This window comes from Lissotriton vulgaris, chromosome 3_1 (genome assembly GCF_964263255.1).
Source record: "Lissotriton vulgaris chromosome 3_1, aLisVul1.2, whole genome shotgun sequence".
NCBI lineage: Eukaryota > Metazoa > Chordata > Amphibia > Caudata > Salamandridae > Lissotriton > Lissotriton vulgaris.
The window spans coordinates 1743109336-1743125394 of record NC_141689.1 but is presented as its reverse complement, the minus strand read 5'-3'; the positions used below and the strand labels follow the sequence as shown (position 1 = coordinate 1743125394).

Below are 16059 nucleotides of genomic sequence, written 5' to 3'. Positions count from 1 at the left end.
CCCCACCCTTCTCTTGAGGCTTGGTTGATTCCTTTTTCTGGTCACCACCCTGGTTTTTAGGCCTAACCCTGGTTCTGACCCATTTGTCTGCCCTCTTACCCACTTCCTGTGGAGAGGTCAATTCAGAGTCTACCAGGTGCTGATGTAATAACTGGTTCTGACAATTATTTAAGATTTGCTCCCTCATAATTAGATTATACAATCCTTTAAAATCAGTAACCTTACTACCCAGTAGCCAGCCTTCAAAAGCCTTAGTGGCACAATCAACAAAGTCAGTCCAATCTTGAGACTGAGTTTTCTGGGTGTCTCTGAACAGCATCCTGTATTGTTCAGTGGTTAAACCAAACCCATCAACCAGTACATTTTTCAAGACTTGGTAATTGTTAGCATCCTCCACCCTTGTGGTGAGGAGCTTATCTCTACCTTTACCATCAAAGGAGAGCCACAAGATAGCTGCCCACTTACTTTGGGGAACACCCTGCACAGTGCAGGCTCTCTCCAAAGCAGTAATCCATTTGTGGATGTCATCCCCTTCTTTAAAGGGGGGCACTATCTTATTCAGGTGCTTTGTATCAAAACTCCTTTCCCTATTGCTAGGTTTATTGCTGCCACCAGTGGGAACTAGCCCACATAATTCTTGCTCTCTAGCAAGGGCAAGTCTTTCTTTGGCCAGGGCAAGTTCTTCCCTTTCAATCCTCAGTTTGACTGCCCTTTCTTCAGCTTCATACACTCTCCTCTTAGGGGAAGACATTCCTCTGTGAGAAGAGTTGAGAGAGCCATTGGTTCGAAAGGATCTGCTAGAGCCTCTTGATAGAGACCTAACTCGTCCATTCCCAATGTTAAGCTGACCTGAGAGTGGGCCCAGGAGTTCCCCAGTACCAAGCTCATGTCTGCTTAAGTTGGACCTGCTTAGTCTGCTGACTTCTACCTGTCCCTTATCTGCCTCATCCCCTGATAACTCATCCTCATCCTCAGCAACATCTGCCTCAAGGAGGGGATGGATATCAAAGGGACCCTGTAAGGAGGGCAAACTTCCATCTGGATTAGAAGGGTCTGGGTTACCAGCCCTACTGGCATCATAAGCCTCTAAGAGACCAATCAGAAAGGAAGTGGTGGGGTTAGACCCCTGTTTTAGTTTCCTGAGAGTACACACTTGTCTCATCTCATGGAAGCTAAGAGCAGCATATCTAGAAGTGACCTGTGGAGGGTCCACTGACACAAGGGGATACTCAGAGTTTCCTCCTTTGTCTGACATGCTGATTCTAGTGTGGTGTAAGTGATGCACCTACCTACACTATGTGTTACCTACTGATCCCTTGCTAGAGTTGTAGCCAAGGTGTGCTAAGCCTTGAGGAGCTACAACAGCTGGTTCAGTAGAACTCAGAGTATTCTAAGCTTTAGTTATATGTACCTAACAGTACTTATGTGATCTTTCAACAAGATATTCTTAGGATACGTGTGGTAAAACAACAGCAAGCTCAAATCCCAACCGCTGCTCACCAATGTGAGAAGGTGGCCTGATATGCAGTGGTCACTATTCTAGTGCCCACTATGTATCAGTCCAGCAACCCTTATTGATGATTGGTTGTAAGTCAACCTTATAGACCAGCTATCCTAGTAGCATGGATACGAGCAGTCTAAGGCTAAAGACTCGAGAGGGCGTGTTAAGCCAGCTGTTTACCACACATATACCCCTTGAATACCCAGTGAAAGGACACCACACAAGTGTTATGAAAATAAACAGTTATTTATTAAAGATCACAACAGCCCTGTACTCTTTATGAGGACAGGGTACTAAGCACAAACCAAAACTCTTACAAAAATACTTAAGTTAGCACAGTATATACAAATGCCCGAGGGGCACGGAAAACCATATACTCTGAAAGTGGAATGCGAAATTCCTAGCAGGTAAGTACAGTACTAATAGCTTTTGGAATCGCTAGGACTTGACTAGGGAATCGTTAGATTATGTCTAGGAGGCCTAGGGGACTCGGGTGCAGTGTGTGCACTCTCACGCGAGATGCGGGACAAAAGTCTATGGTAGCTAGGAATTAGAAAGTTAGTGTTCTCGGGCGAACCCGACCTGGTAGGGAGAAAACGAAAGTAGATTCTGACCCTTGGATAGTGAGGCTATGCTGGGGCACCGAAATGCCGAAGTTACCTAGCCCAGGGGCTGCAGCTGCATAGGTCTGAAAAGACGTCGGGAATCCTCGTAGACGGACCAGGAGCCGGAAGAAAAGATGCTGGCCGGTGACCAGTGAAGAAAGTTCAGTCGGATCCAAGCCTGGATCTTGAAGATAGATGACACCTGAAAGCAGAGGGGACCAAGTTCGAGACTACTAGCCAGTAGTCAGTGGGCACCAGGAGGGCACCGGATGGTAGCCACCTCGACTAGGTGAGTGGGTGACGCTTGACTCGAAGATCTCACGGACCAGGAGGCGTTGTCGGCGACCAGGATGGAGGATCGAGCTGTCCCACGAAGATAGAAGCTGTCGGCGTCGCTGGACCCAGGATTGGGCAACAAAGCCTTGGCAAATTCAAGCCCACGCGGTGGACCTAAAATGGCGTCTGGAGTGGACCAGGAGGGTCCGGGGTGCCTCTCTTGAAGAAGGAAGCAAAGGCCAGCCTGGAGCAACCAGACCAGCAGTCGTGAAGTCGTTGGGCGTCGTTCAGAGGGCCACAAGCCAGCCGGCTAGTAGCCAAACAACGCGGTGCACAGCAAACAGCAGAAGGGCCCCACGCAGATCGTGGAGATGCAGGGGGGCTGATCTTGGGTGCTGGAGCTGCGCAGGGTCGGGGCTTCTCGGACCCCAAAGCACTCACCAGTGGAGGACACGGTGGGCTTGCAGTAAAGATGTCGTGTAGTCTTGGCGATCGTCGGTCCCTTGAGGTCTCGTCGCACTCACGGTTCTCAGCTGGGCTGTAGAGGTGAGTAGAGGTCAGAGGTGCCAGGGAAGCCGGGTCTCGTCGAGCTGGGTCGTCGGATTCGTGATGAAGGACTTGCAGCAGACCGCAGTGTTCTTTAGGATGGTGCCTGCGGATGCAGGGTGACTACTCCTTAGCCACAAGGGAGAATCTTGAAGAAGAAATCGTGAAGTCCTTTCGAAGAAAGTGGTATCTTGATTCCAAAGATGATCTAATTTTAACAGGGGGCCCGCTCCCATCTTTATACTAAAAACGGGGGCTGACCCGGTGACTAGGTCCTGCCTATGGGTGGGACTAGGTGGGGGTGGTTACACCCCTCAGCCATGCCGGACTTCCCCAGGCCAGGGGCTGGTGTGCCCCTGGAACTGGTTCAGACCGGCCTATGCGTAGTGAGCACCGGGGTGCCACTCAGCAGTCACCTTCCTGTAAAGCCCTGCCTACCCAGGATACACAAAACCATGTCTGGGACGGTGCTAGCACCGCCCCTGACAGGAAACCCTTTGTCCAGGCTCCCCTCGCTGGAAGGACTCCCAGCTGCAGGGGGTCAGACTCGTGTCTGTGGTGGCAGCATCCATTTTGTGGAGCTGAGGCTTCAGTTAACTTTAACCGGGGTTCACAGTTACATACATGTCGTGTCCCTCTAGAAGGGTGGAATGCTAACCCCGTCGCCAGAATTGGCGAGGGGTTAGTATTCCAATTCGTATGACACCTTACTCGACATGTTTTGATAAAGCAATACCAAAGATAGCATTTAACCGCGAGGATTATAATGCACTTAAGAGTATATGGTATGCGATATCATGGAACAGCTATTAGGACTTGGTTCCGCAAGCTGCAGACAGGCTCAGCTCATGCCAGAGCACCATCTCACACGATTCCAAGCACTCTGCCTTCAGGATTGTCAAGGCCTGCCATAGGAGTGACTGATAGGAATCTGTGTGTCCATTTTAGGGTTAGGTATAGGTATACTACACCTACAGCAAAGGGTGATTACACGACTTTGCCCCAGCTGTCATGCAGCCAGTTGTGTCAAATTTAGGAGGCCAGCCAGGGGTGGCATAATACATGCTGCAGCCCCTGGCAGCCCTGGGTACACCTATGCCCTGAGTTACAGGGTCTGATAAGGTGGCCCAGTACCAATTGGAAATGTACCTAGGGTACATGGAATCCATTTTTAAGAGAGAGCAGTAGGCCTGGGGTCCTGATTGGCAGGATCCCAGGTCGACTATGTCCAAAACCAGCTAAAACACAGGGCAAAAAGTTGGGGGCAACCATAGTCAGGATGTACCTTCCTACAGGCCCGACAGTCGGAGCAGGCCTCGTCGTCATGGTCGACGCCCAAACACATCAGGCACAAGCGGTGGGGATCCGTAACCGACATGGTACGGTCGCACTCGTCGCAATGCTTGAATCCGGGCATCCCTAACGGCACCCTCCGAGTCGTAAGACTTCGAATGGATCAAAAAGATCAAAAAGGTTAGTCAAAAAGTGACTAGGGAACTGCTCTTTCCAGATCTGCGCTGGCTGGCGCGGAAAAAAGAAGAACTGACGTCAGCACGCGGAGCCGGCGTCTAAGTACTCCGACGACGTCATCACGGCGCCCACGACGCCTACGACGGACGCGGAGCTGCAGACGACGCCTACCGACGCGCAAGGGTACTGTTACGCAAAACTTTCCGGATCCAGTCTGACGCCTGGGGATATTCTAAGGTAAGGAATCTATCACTAACGTGTCTCTTTCAGATGTGTTGATAAGTAGTCTGCAAGTAGGCTTCAGGAAAGGCCAGTATCTCTGAGGCCAGTCACATTACAGTATGGGGGGGGGGGTCACAGAGCAGCCACTCTCACTTTGGTTAGCGTGGGATACATGTCCAGCGTTACTGTCAAGCACCTCTTGATAAAAGGGAGAGTAATTATAGTCTACTCACAGATTGTAAAGTTGACTAGCGGAAAAACAAGAAGTTCAGAAAAAAGCAGACAGGTGTATTTTGTTCTGTAGGGACTGTCATGAGATAATATGACATTTGAGCTTTAAGTTGTGAGCAGCTGCAAGCAATAAATCACCATCAAAATTAAAGTGCATATTAATGCGATATTCTCAAGTACGATACTGTTTCAGTCTCTTGGGACTTCCTGGACGCAGTCCTCCTGTGAGCGGGCAAAGGGCCACCCTTCCACAAGAAGGTCCACTTCCTTTATAATGGCCGCAAGGCACAGGTCCGGGTGAATGGTATTTTGTCCACCCCTCCCTAATCTAACGGGGGTCGCGCCAGGGTTGCCCTCTTTCCCCATTATATGACCTAGCTATAACTCCGACGTGCCTTATACAATGTGATGCACAGAAACAAGGATGGAGGTGGGGTAAGTGGTATTGAAGATCCAATAGCGTTATACACGGAGGATATTCTCATGTTCCTTGGTTACCCTCAGGTCTCAGAACCCTGGTGCCTAGAGGTTCTTCAACTCTACTGTGAAGCCTCTGGCCTCCAGATCAAAATGATTAAGCCCATTCTGGGAGACGTGAGTGGGATGCCAAGGGGTGATACTGGTGCCTTCATCTGGGATCCACGTGTCCCATCTCCCGGACTTAGCATTGGCCCTTCATTTCCATCACCTGGCCCTAACTTTCGATCAGGGCTGTGCTGCTGGATTAACTTACCCCTCAACCCATTGCGGCAAATCACACTCTAAGATGCTGCATCTTACTCACTATTTAAATGTCCTGGTGAACTTCCCCTATCCTATTCCCCAAAGTTGGTTCCACTCCCTGACTTCTAAACTTATAACCTTTATATGGGGCTGGTAACATCCCAGGGTGGCATTTCCATCAGCACACAAATAACCCTTTGACGAGGGTATTGGGGGTTGTGACACTTATGTGTACAACCTGGATGCACAATTGGTACCCATTAATGATTGGTTTAGTTAAGGCTGGGATGACACTACCTACCGCCTGGAGCTCCACCTGGTGAGCTTTGAGGGACTCCCCCTGCCTCCTTTATGGCACTCTGCTACCCCAGACGATGCCATCTTCTACCTGGGTGTCGATTCTTATGCCTTAATCGGTGGGAACGCTGCCTAATGGGCACGACACCCCTATGGCAGGTAACATGGCTTCAACTTCTCTCTTCTTTCGAGGGCTTCCCCCACTGCAACCGCATTGGAATTACATACTTAAGGGATGTTTATAAGGGAGACAGTCAGATGTCCTTCCAGGACCTGAAGGACCACTATGCCCTGGCCAACACACAGTGTTTCGATTCCTTTAGCTGTGGCACGCTTTGCGGTCACACCTCTCCCCAAACACTCAAATACCAGAGTACAGCCCACCGAGATTTTCCGGTGAAGCCTGGGGAAAGGAGCAATACCCGTGATCTACTGCTCCCTGATAATCCCTGCCCCGGACAGCTTTGACTCTCTTCACCAGAAATGGGTGAACTGGGTGGGTGAATTGGACGAAGACGATTGGTAGTAGGCCTGCGTGGCACCCACTTGTGCACGATCCAGGTAAATTACCTACAAGCAGCCTAGATCTCCCCACGCATCAAATATCTATTGCGTTGCGTACTTTCCTCCGCTGATGTCTTTCATATGCTGTGGTACTGCCCAGCACTGCGATCCTTCTGGGATGGGGTAGGCCAGGAGATTTCAACGGTTTTGTGACATTCCATTAACCTAAGCCTGCATATTTTACTGCTGGGACACGTGGAGGAACTTGGAGGCCGCATGCTTAACGGGCCTTTATTGAGATGGCAAGTCTAGTGTGTGAGAAGTTGGCCTGATATATGATGCTCACCAGTTCTAGTGATCACCTTGTATCAGTCCAAACAACCCTTATGGTGATTGGTTGTAAGTCAACCTTATAGACCAGCTATCCTAATGGTAGCATGGACAAAGCAGTCTTAGGCTAAACTCTTTTGGCATGTGAAGCCAGCTGTTTTACCACATATAACCCCTTTAATACCAAGTGAAAGGACACCACACAGGTTGTTATGAAAATAAACAAGTATTTATTAACTAACATACACCTCTGAACTCTTTATGAGATCAGAGGGCTAAGCACATGACAATCTCTTAAGAAAAATACGTTTAAGTTGCACGATTTACAATGGTGCCCTGGGGGCACGACAAACCATATACTAGGTAAGTGGAATGTGAAAGTCAATACTAGGAATGGAGCTGTCCAGAGGCTGTAGGATCGCTGGGACCACGCTATACTAACTTGAGGTAAGTAATAGGAGGCCCACGGAGCGCGTGTGCAGAGTGTGAACTCACACGCAAGATGCATACAAACGTCTATGGACAGTACAGTTTAAGAAAAAGATGAGTACGGACGTCCCTGACTAGATAGGACTGAAACGACTGTGGAACTGGACACTAGGAGAGTCAAGCTGCCCTTCAGCACCGAAATACTTGTGTTACCTCACCCACAGGCTGCGGGTGCATAGGTGCCAAGTCGTGTCGGGTTCCGGCGTTGAAGTCTATGGAGCCTGGAGGAAAAGATGCTGCAGGCGGTCAGGAGGAAGATGTCCGGATCAGTGAAGAGAAGAACCTGAAAGCAGAGGGGACAATGTTCAAAGTCACAAGCCAGTGACTGGAGTGGAACCAGGAGTGGAACCAGATGTTGTCGCAATCAGGTGAAGGGGGACGCTTGTCTCTGCAGCCACGTGGACCAGGTGGTGTCTTCGACGACCAGGATGGAGGCACGAGCTGTCCCACGCAGGCTCTCGCTGTCGGCGGTGTCGGCTTCGGATTCAAAGTCAACAGGCCTTGGCAAAGGCAACCCACGCAGTGAGTGGAAACAGGGTCTGGAGTGGACCAGGCGGGTCCGGGGTGCTCCTCTTTTGGAAGGGAGCAAGGGCCAGGCTGGAGCAACCAGACCAGCAGTTAAGTTGTCGGAGTTAGTCGTCTAGGAGGTCACTAGCCAGCCGGCAAGTGACCAGACAACGCGTCGAGCAGCAAACAGGCAGAAGGGCCCCACGCAGATCTCGTGGATGCTGGAGGGCTGATCTTCGGTGCAGGAGCTGCTCGGGGTCGGGGCTTCTCAGTCCCCAAAGCACTTGGACGAGGATGCCTCGGAAGTCGTGCTGGAGCGAAGTGCTGCTTCTTTCAAGATGGCCGGTCCCACGTGTCTCGTCGCACCCACGGATCTCAGCTGTGCTGCAGATGTAGGTAGAGGTCGGAGAGGTCTGGGAATCCGGGTCTCGTCGGGCTCTGAAGTCTGGATCCGGGAAGGAAGACGGCAAAGGGAAGCCGCTGGACGCTGATGGTGCCTGCTTGTGCAGGGTGGACACTCTTTGCCCACAAGGGAGATTTCTTCAGTCTTCTGTGGAGCAGAACGTCCAAGTCCAGATTTTCTTCTTGTAAAGTTGTTCAGGATAATCTAATTTGGAATGGGACCAGCTCCTACCTTTATCCGGCTAAAGGGGGCTGTACTACGACTAGGTCCCCCCTCTGGGTGGGACCAGGAAGGGGGTGGTTACACCCCCTATCCTTTGTTCGGTCTTGCGCCAGCTCTGGGGCTGGAGTGCCCCAGGAACTGGTTTAGACCGGTGTATGCACAGGGGCACCTTGTGTGCCCCAGGCATGTCTCATTCCTTTCAGCCCTGTCCTACCTAATACACAAAATCCTGTCTGGGGTGGTGCTAGCACCTCCCAAGGCAGGAAACCCTTTGTCCAAGCCTCCCTCGCTGGAAGGACTCCCAGCAGCAGGAGGTCAGACATGTGTCTGTGGTGGCAGCATCCATTTTGTGATGCTGAGGCTCGAATTAACTTTAACCAGGTTTCACAGTTACATACATGTCGTGTCCCTCTAGAAGGGTGGAATGCTACCCCCATCGCCAGAATTGGCGAGGGGGTAGTATTCCAATTCGTATGACACCTTACTCGACATGTTTTGATAACGTTATACCAAAGTTGGCAATAACCGCAAGGATTATAATGCGCTTAAGAGTATATGGTATAGCGTTATCATGGAAACAGCTAAAGGACTTGGTTCCGAAAGCTGCGGACAGGCTCAACTCATGCTAGAGCACCATCTCACATAATTCCAAGCACTCTGCCTTCAGGATTGAGAAGGCCTGCCATAGGAGTGACTGATAGGAGGATATGTGTCCATTTTAGGGTTAGATATAGGGATACTATATCTAAAGCAAAGGGTGATTACACCACCTTGCCCCAGCTGATCGATCAGCCAGTTGTGTCAGATTTGGATGGCCAGCCAGGGGTGGCATAGTACATGCTGTAGCCCCTGGTAGCTCCTGAGTGCACCTACGCCCTGGGTACCTAGGGTACACTGTACAGCTACTGATAAGGTGACTCAGTATCCAATTAGATATGTACCTAAGGTATATGGAATCCATTTTACAGAGAGAGCAGTGGGCCTGGGGTCCTGAATATCAGGGCCCCAGGTCAACTAAGCCGAAAAACAAACAAAACACCAGGCAAAAAGTTGGGGGCAACCTTAGCCAGATATCCACCTTCCTACATAGTGGCCAAAAGGTATGTGGTAAACTTGTGGAGATTACCCGCACCCACCCTCAATCTAGCAGTGGCACACAGGAGAAGATTGGTGTGTAAAACAACAAGAAAAAGTTTATGTTGCACATGGGTGTCCTCACAAACATGACTGGATATAGGAAGGTGGTGGTCCTCTCATGGACTGTCAATGTGAAATGAATGATTCTTACCAAAACCACAATATGTATTAGTATAATTCCAAATGTACAGCTATCGTTGATTGTGATGATGAAAGAACTTGCTGCATAAACACAAAGTTGATAAAAATAATTTTTAAAAATGGAGTATGATACTGATCCAGCGAAAGCTGTTTATCAGATACATCTGCTTATGCTTCGAAAATGGTTTCTCTTCACTTAATGCCCGAAATCACTTCAAACTTTTTTTAACACGTTTATGAAACTTTTACCTGGCCAACTAAACATTTAACCGTGTTTTCCAGTGATGGCACTGTCTTAAGATTTATTCAATTAGGTTACATAAATATTTGGGCAGACAACTTTCTTTGCCACTACCTGCTGGGTCTTCCTGAATTCTTCTAAAATCTTTGCTGCCATTTCATAATCCTCCAAGAGGTGATAAGCTATAGCATAACCAATCCAGGATGCCCGTTGTGCAGGTCGAAGCTGAAGCAACTGGTACCTGGTTTCCTAAAAGATAAATTGAGTTTCATTACTAAATAGATTAGTTACACAGCATAGTATCACTTAAGCAAACATAAAGCAGTCGTTTTACTGCACACATGCTCTGGAAGGGACTAAAAACTTTGCAATCATGGAAATTAATTTTAACATTAACCAGCCAGCATTTTTATTCAAACAATTATGTGTGTGATTGCTCGTTGTGCCACTGGATTCAAGCGAGCCTGGCTGATGAGTAACATCCGGAAACCCGTCCTAGGATGCTTGTTTCCGGTCCATGGAGGACCTGGCATGGCAGATCGGGCTGGACTGTTCTCATGAGGAGCAGGGTCAAGGCTGATTTGCATATGGCTGTGTCCAAACTGGGGTGGCATAGTGAGCAAAAGAACTATGGATTAAACCCAGATCTGTGACTGGGGGGTGAGTGGTTGAAAAGTTTCAGCACTCTTTCCACCATCTTGTTGCGTCTGCTGTGATTAATTAAAACAATAACAAATTCGCATGAATTCATCAATTAAAATACAATTGTTTAAAATGCACAAGCTGTCAGTACAAATAAATCAAAAAATACATTTTTAATATCCTTGCAAAAGGGGTCAAAACAATAGTGCACAGGTGCCGATTCCCACTGAAAACCAAGTTTACAATATTTTTATAAGCCAAACTAAATATATAAATATTCCTCAGCTTCTTGGAAAAAATATTTAAAATTCATAGGGACATTAAAAATTCCAAAAATATATGACTAGGTACGTTCTGAAAGAAATCTTCAAAGGAGGTGTGCAATTCATAAGTGACAGTGTGCATTAATCTGGGATGCTTCCCTTCCTACGAGCCAGGGCATGGGTTATATCCGTTACCTTTCAAGTTCTCCGATAGCAAGGTCAAAATATTTGACCAATTTGCAGAATTGCTGTACATCTTGACCCAGCACACACAATGCAGTCGCTTCATTAATAGTGTGTATCCCCAATTTTAAGAAACAGGGCCTTAATAAACTAATTCTGAGCCCTAATAAGAGGAGACAAGGAGTTTAAGAGGGAATGATTCACAACTATAGTTACAACCGCTATATTATTTACAGTGCATTGAGCCTTGTTATTTCCAGCTCACTCATTCGTCTCCTGAGAGAAGGCAGAACCTGATTTGTATAAATGTAATTCTTTTCTCAGATTTTTCGAGTAACTCTTTGGCTATTTCCTTGAGGGAGATGTAGCTTTGATGTCTGTTCTAATCTTTGTTAAGTCTTGAATTGTTTATAATTCTGGTAAGATTCGTGATGACATTCGTAATATGCATTTTTAAATCACTACAACACTACTTCCCTAAGAAATTCTTGAGCAGGCCTACTACAGCTTTTTTTTCCCCAGACACTATTTAATGAAAAGTAGAATCGGTCATCCTAGTTAAATTAGTAAGCCTAAATTCCAATCTTAATTGACTGACTTGAACATACTTGGAAGCCCCAAACCATATCAGACTGCGGTGGACAAGATTGTCTCCGGATCTTTATTTAATGTAGAGCGATATGAAAAGAAGCAATATCGAATAGATGGAAAGAATTTTGCTCTGAACAGTTCCAGGATAGAATCTACACATGGGCTACTTAATTTAAAATACATCTGGCGTAGTTAGTACTGCACGTAGCATGCCCTGTTTATCTCTGCCTTATATTGAGTTGTGGCACGTTTTCATCTGGCTAAGCACCCCAGGAAAAGAGATGCCTCCGCTTCATCAAATAGGTCTCTGCTGATAGAACAACTGCATACGATTTTGGATGGAACAAAGAAGATGGTTTAAGTTGTGGATACGTTTATCTTTAGATCCTTATTAGCAATGTACTTGTGTAGACAAGCAAAGGAACGTGAAAGACCAATGGGAGTATGGTCCAGGACAACCATGTCATCTGAATAGTGCACGGCTGGAACGTGTACAGAATCCAGTTTGGGAAAGATTAACCCCCCTTTTTTATGCATAGTATTAAAGCCAATGTACATAAATTAAAAAGAATATAGGGCTAGTATGCATCCTGTTTCAGACCACTGTTAGTTGGAATCTTCCTGGATACTTTGATGTATCTTCATCCACATCCATGTGTATGTGTACAGCTGGGTGATCAGAGTAGATCTGGCATGCCCCATATGCTTAGTTTCTTCCAGAGTACTTCCGGAATTTTTTCCCTCCAAAATTTTTTACATAAGGATATAGTAATTTTAAAGAATTTTAAAACTTACTCGAATCATCAAGCAATAATAAAGTTTTAATAATCTTGAAGATAAGGTTGGGATGATTTGGTTGAGTTTGTGGTAAATGTTTCCTTTCTCTAAAATGCAGACAACACTACTACCTTAACTTCCTTAGCTTTTACCATGTCTTGCACACATTTCTTGTGGGGACTATTACTAACTTTTATATTCTATTCACTTTTTTAGCACTACTTGTATTAATCATATGAATTAGACTATTTGTGTTTATATTGTTGAGTCGGCAACCAATCTAAAAGCTCAGGATGAACAGGGAATTTGATACTTTCATATTCACGACCTGGTACTTTTTCTTTGCATACCTTTACTTTCTTTGACTCACTGAGCATGTGCAGAAACCTGGACCCGTTTTACAGAAGTACCCCAGGAGCGCAACAGGCATTTGCGCCTGCTTCATGCAGACCCCTCCACCCTCAGCACTTTGGCATTACAGGAGGGGCCACTGACGCTTGTGCGGCCCCTTCTGTAATAAAGATAGCGCTGGCGCACAAATAGTGCCAGCTATCCAGAGAGGCCGTTCCCTCATTTGCATGGCCCCATGTAAATGAGTGAATCTATGCGTCATCGCCGTACTATAGACATGGGCGCATATAAGTTGTCGTGAGGTGCTCTGACAGTGCGCCACAAAAAGGTGGTGCACTGTCAGTGTGTCTCCTGAAGGCAGCCCTCTGGAGGGGGTCATACGCCCCCCCACACACATCCCTTTGCAAGTGGGTGCAGTCTCTCACTGCACCGTCTGCTGGCAGGATCTCTTTCTCCCTTTTAAAGTGCATTCAGGTTGCCACTGGCACATAGGGTGACCAACTGGCATTGGTGCAAATTCAGGACGGTGAGTGTAAAAATTCAGGACAAAGGGTCAAAATTCAGGACACAAATTCAGGACAGGAGGTCAAAATTCAGGACAAAACTTCAGGACAATTGGATAAGTTTTGCAGACACATCAGAGGTCGCGCAGTTGTATATAAGTAAGCCCAGCCATATCTAGACATATTCAGCCATTTGCAAACCTATCCATCATGTATCCTTCCATCTTACATTTCACTCATCCATCCTTTCATCCATCCTTTCACTCATCCATCCATTATCCATCTATCCACCCTTTCACCCTATCCATCTGTACACTCATCCATCCACTCTTCTACCCATCCATCCATTCACTCATCCATCCAGCGATTTACCCTTTCACCCATCCAGCCATCCTTTCACTTACTCATCCATCCACCCAGTCACTGATCCTTCCACCCATCCACCCTTTCAGTCATCCATCAACCTCCCTTTCTCTCTCCATCGACTCTTTCACTTAGCAATCCTTCCTTCCATCCATCCATCCACCCACCCTCTTTCCATCCATCCTCCCATCCATCCATCTATCTACTCATCCGCTCATGAATCCATCTGTCCACCCTTTCACTCATCCATCCTTTCTCTCATCCATTTATCCTTTCACTCCTTCACTGGTCTATTAATCATTTTGTATAATCATGGGGGTGGTGGAGGCAGAGGGAGAATCCTTTCAGTCTCCGTAGGTAACTTTATAAACAGAAGGGGGAAAGGATCACTGGTCCTGCTTAAACCTTGGGCTCACAAGTCAAGGACCTGGTATCTCCCAAACATATATGACTCTCATACACGTGTATATTAATAGTGATGGTCTCTCTTTTGCGGTATATACTGTGTCCCCGCTTTTCTACACGTGCGTGCGTAATCATTGAGTCATTTTTTGTCTTGTGCACCCTCCACCAGGAGGTTTGCCTTGAGGTTTAAGGCAGTAGTGATCGTGGAAAGTGGGGGGTAGTGGTGTGATTAATAAAAAATCCGGAAGGCCAGACAAGAACACTTTAATAAGTCTGGGTTCGGACTGTAGTTAAAAATTATGGATGCACTTTGCGAATTGATGAGGGATTCTAGTGCATTGCATTGGTATTGTTAAAAAGAGGTCAACATGTTTCAGCCTTTGGTAGTCAGTAGATCTATAGGCTTTCGTCAGGACCAATGGGGATAAGTGAAAAGTGAAAAAAATTGTGAGAAGAATAAAGGAATATTGACCTGATTCTTCGCGACTTTAAGGTTTCATTGTACCTGCAAATGTAAAAAACACGCACACAGACAGCGACAAATAGGGAGAAAGGGTATGGAAAAACACATAATTATGTACAATAGTACCTTAATTTTTATATAAGGAACTAGAAAATGGCAATACTTCCCGTCATACTCATTTCGGGCGTCAACTCTTCCATTCTCATGCTTCGTTTCGACTTATATTGAGGTGCCCATAGTTCTGACAATACTGTAGTGAAGTGCTCATAGTTCTAACCATTTCACTGTGCGTGGTCTATCGTGAAATACGCTAGACAGTGCGGATGTTTTGTGTCACTGCATACATTCTAAGTATTCCAAGGATGTGGTTAATGGGGTTTTAAAGGCGTGCTAATGGTGCCTATGAGGTTTACCACGAGTCGTTGGTTTAGCGTGGTTGCATTCATGCTCAATACGCTGCGCGCGCTCTTTTAAATGCGCATACCTTGTCTTATTTCGGAAATTGCTCCCTCGGGGATTTAGGCTGATCGAGATTGGCCTTACTGCAAGGTATCAGAAAGGGGGGAGTTATCGAGTGCGCTTTATTTACTTACGGTTTCCCGTTTCTTGAGTGCGTCTAGTTTTTCCCAGTACCTTAGTGCCTTCTTACTCGGTCCTGGCAGCATGTGCTGACTCTGCCTTTCCTCACCCGGAACTACAGGGTGATGCGGTTCCTGGTTGATTTTAACTCCGTGGCGGTGGAAATAGAAGAAATACTTCGGTAGTATGCCGAAGGTCTCTTTTAGAATAGAACCCACCATTATTATTGGTAAATAAAGGAGTGCATAAATTTAAAAAAAGGGGGAATTATGTGTATAAAGGAACCGTTGTTTATTTTGTGAGGCTCATGAGTTGTTGCGCTTTGAGGTAGAATGCAGAGATTTTGGTAGATGGGTCTTTCCTGAAATACAGTATTGGGCTTGTTTTTGGGATCATTAGTGGAGTACATGGTTTATGATCACCAAGGATGGGCAGAGATACTGGGCCATTGGGTTACCCTATTTAGGTGGATTGTTGAGAGTTGAAGTCTCAGATCATCTGTTGAGAGATAACCATGGAACAGAATCGTTCAGGCCCAAGGTGTCTGTTTTTAACCTGTGAACCCAACGCTGTTCTTTCTCGAACAGTATGTTTTCCGCGTTTCTGTCGATTGTCTCAAGGCTTTCCAGGATCACCCAGTGGAGATCATTGACAGTGTGTTGTTTTTCTTTATAGTGTGATGACATCTTGGTTGTGCTTTTCGGACAGTTTACATTACTCCTGTGTTCACTGAGTCTCTGTTTCGCTTTTCGGCATGTCATCCCAATATATCTCATGTTGCACGGGCACGTGATCATATATATCACGTGGCTGGTGTTACAGTTGGTGTGTCTTTTTAATTTCCATAACATGTTTGGGAGTAGTTGCAATTCTTTTGTTGGCTTTGTAGTGGCACAGGCTACGCAGGAACCACAAGGATAGTGTCCAGTAATTGGAGTATTATTCCAGAGGCCTGGTTGTTGTTTCTTTTTTCTAGGTGGGGGTCTCGTGTTATTAATCATTTTGTCCATCTACCTTCCCTTTCACTCACTCATCCATCCTTACATCCATCATTTCACTCATCCATCCACCCACTCACTCATCATCCACCTTTT

The 16059-nt window shown here is 46.6% G+C and overlaps 1 protein-coding gene across 1 annotated transcript in view; it reads right to left on the bottom strand.

The window, feature by feature from the left end:
* NAA15 (N-alpha-acetyltransferase 15, NatA auxiliary subunit) overlaps positions 1-16059 on the bottom strand; it is a 778287-nt gene that overhangs the window by 450463 nt on the left and 311765 nt on the right. The window contains exon 5 of the mRNA XM_086962172.1: positions 9960-10094. Within this exon, the coding sequence (XP_086818298.1) occupies positions 9960-10094 (135 nt within the window). The remainder of the gene's footprint in view (positions 1-9959; positions 10095-16059) is intronic.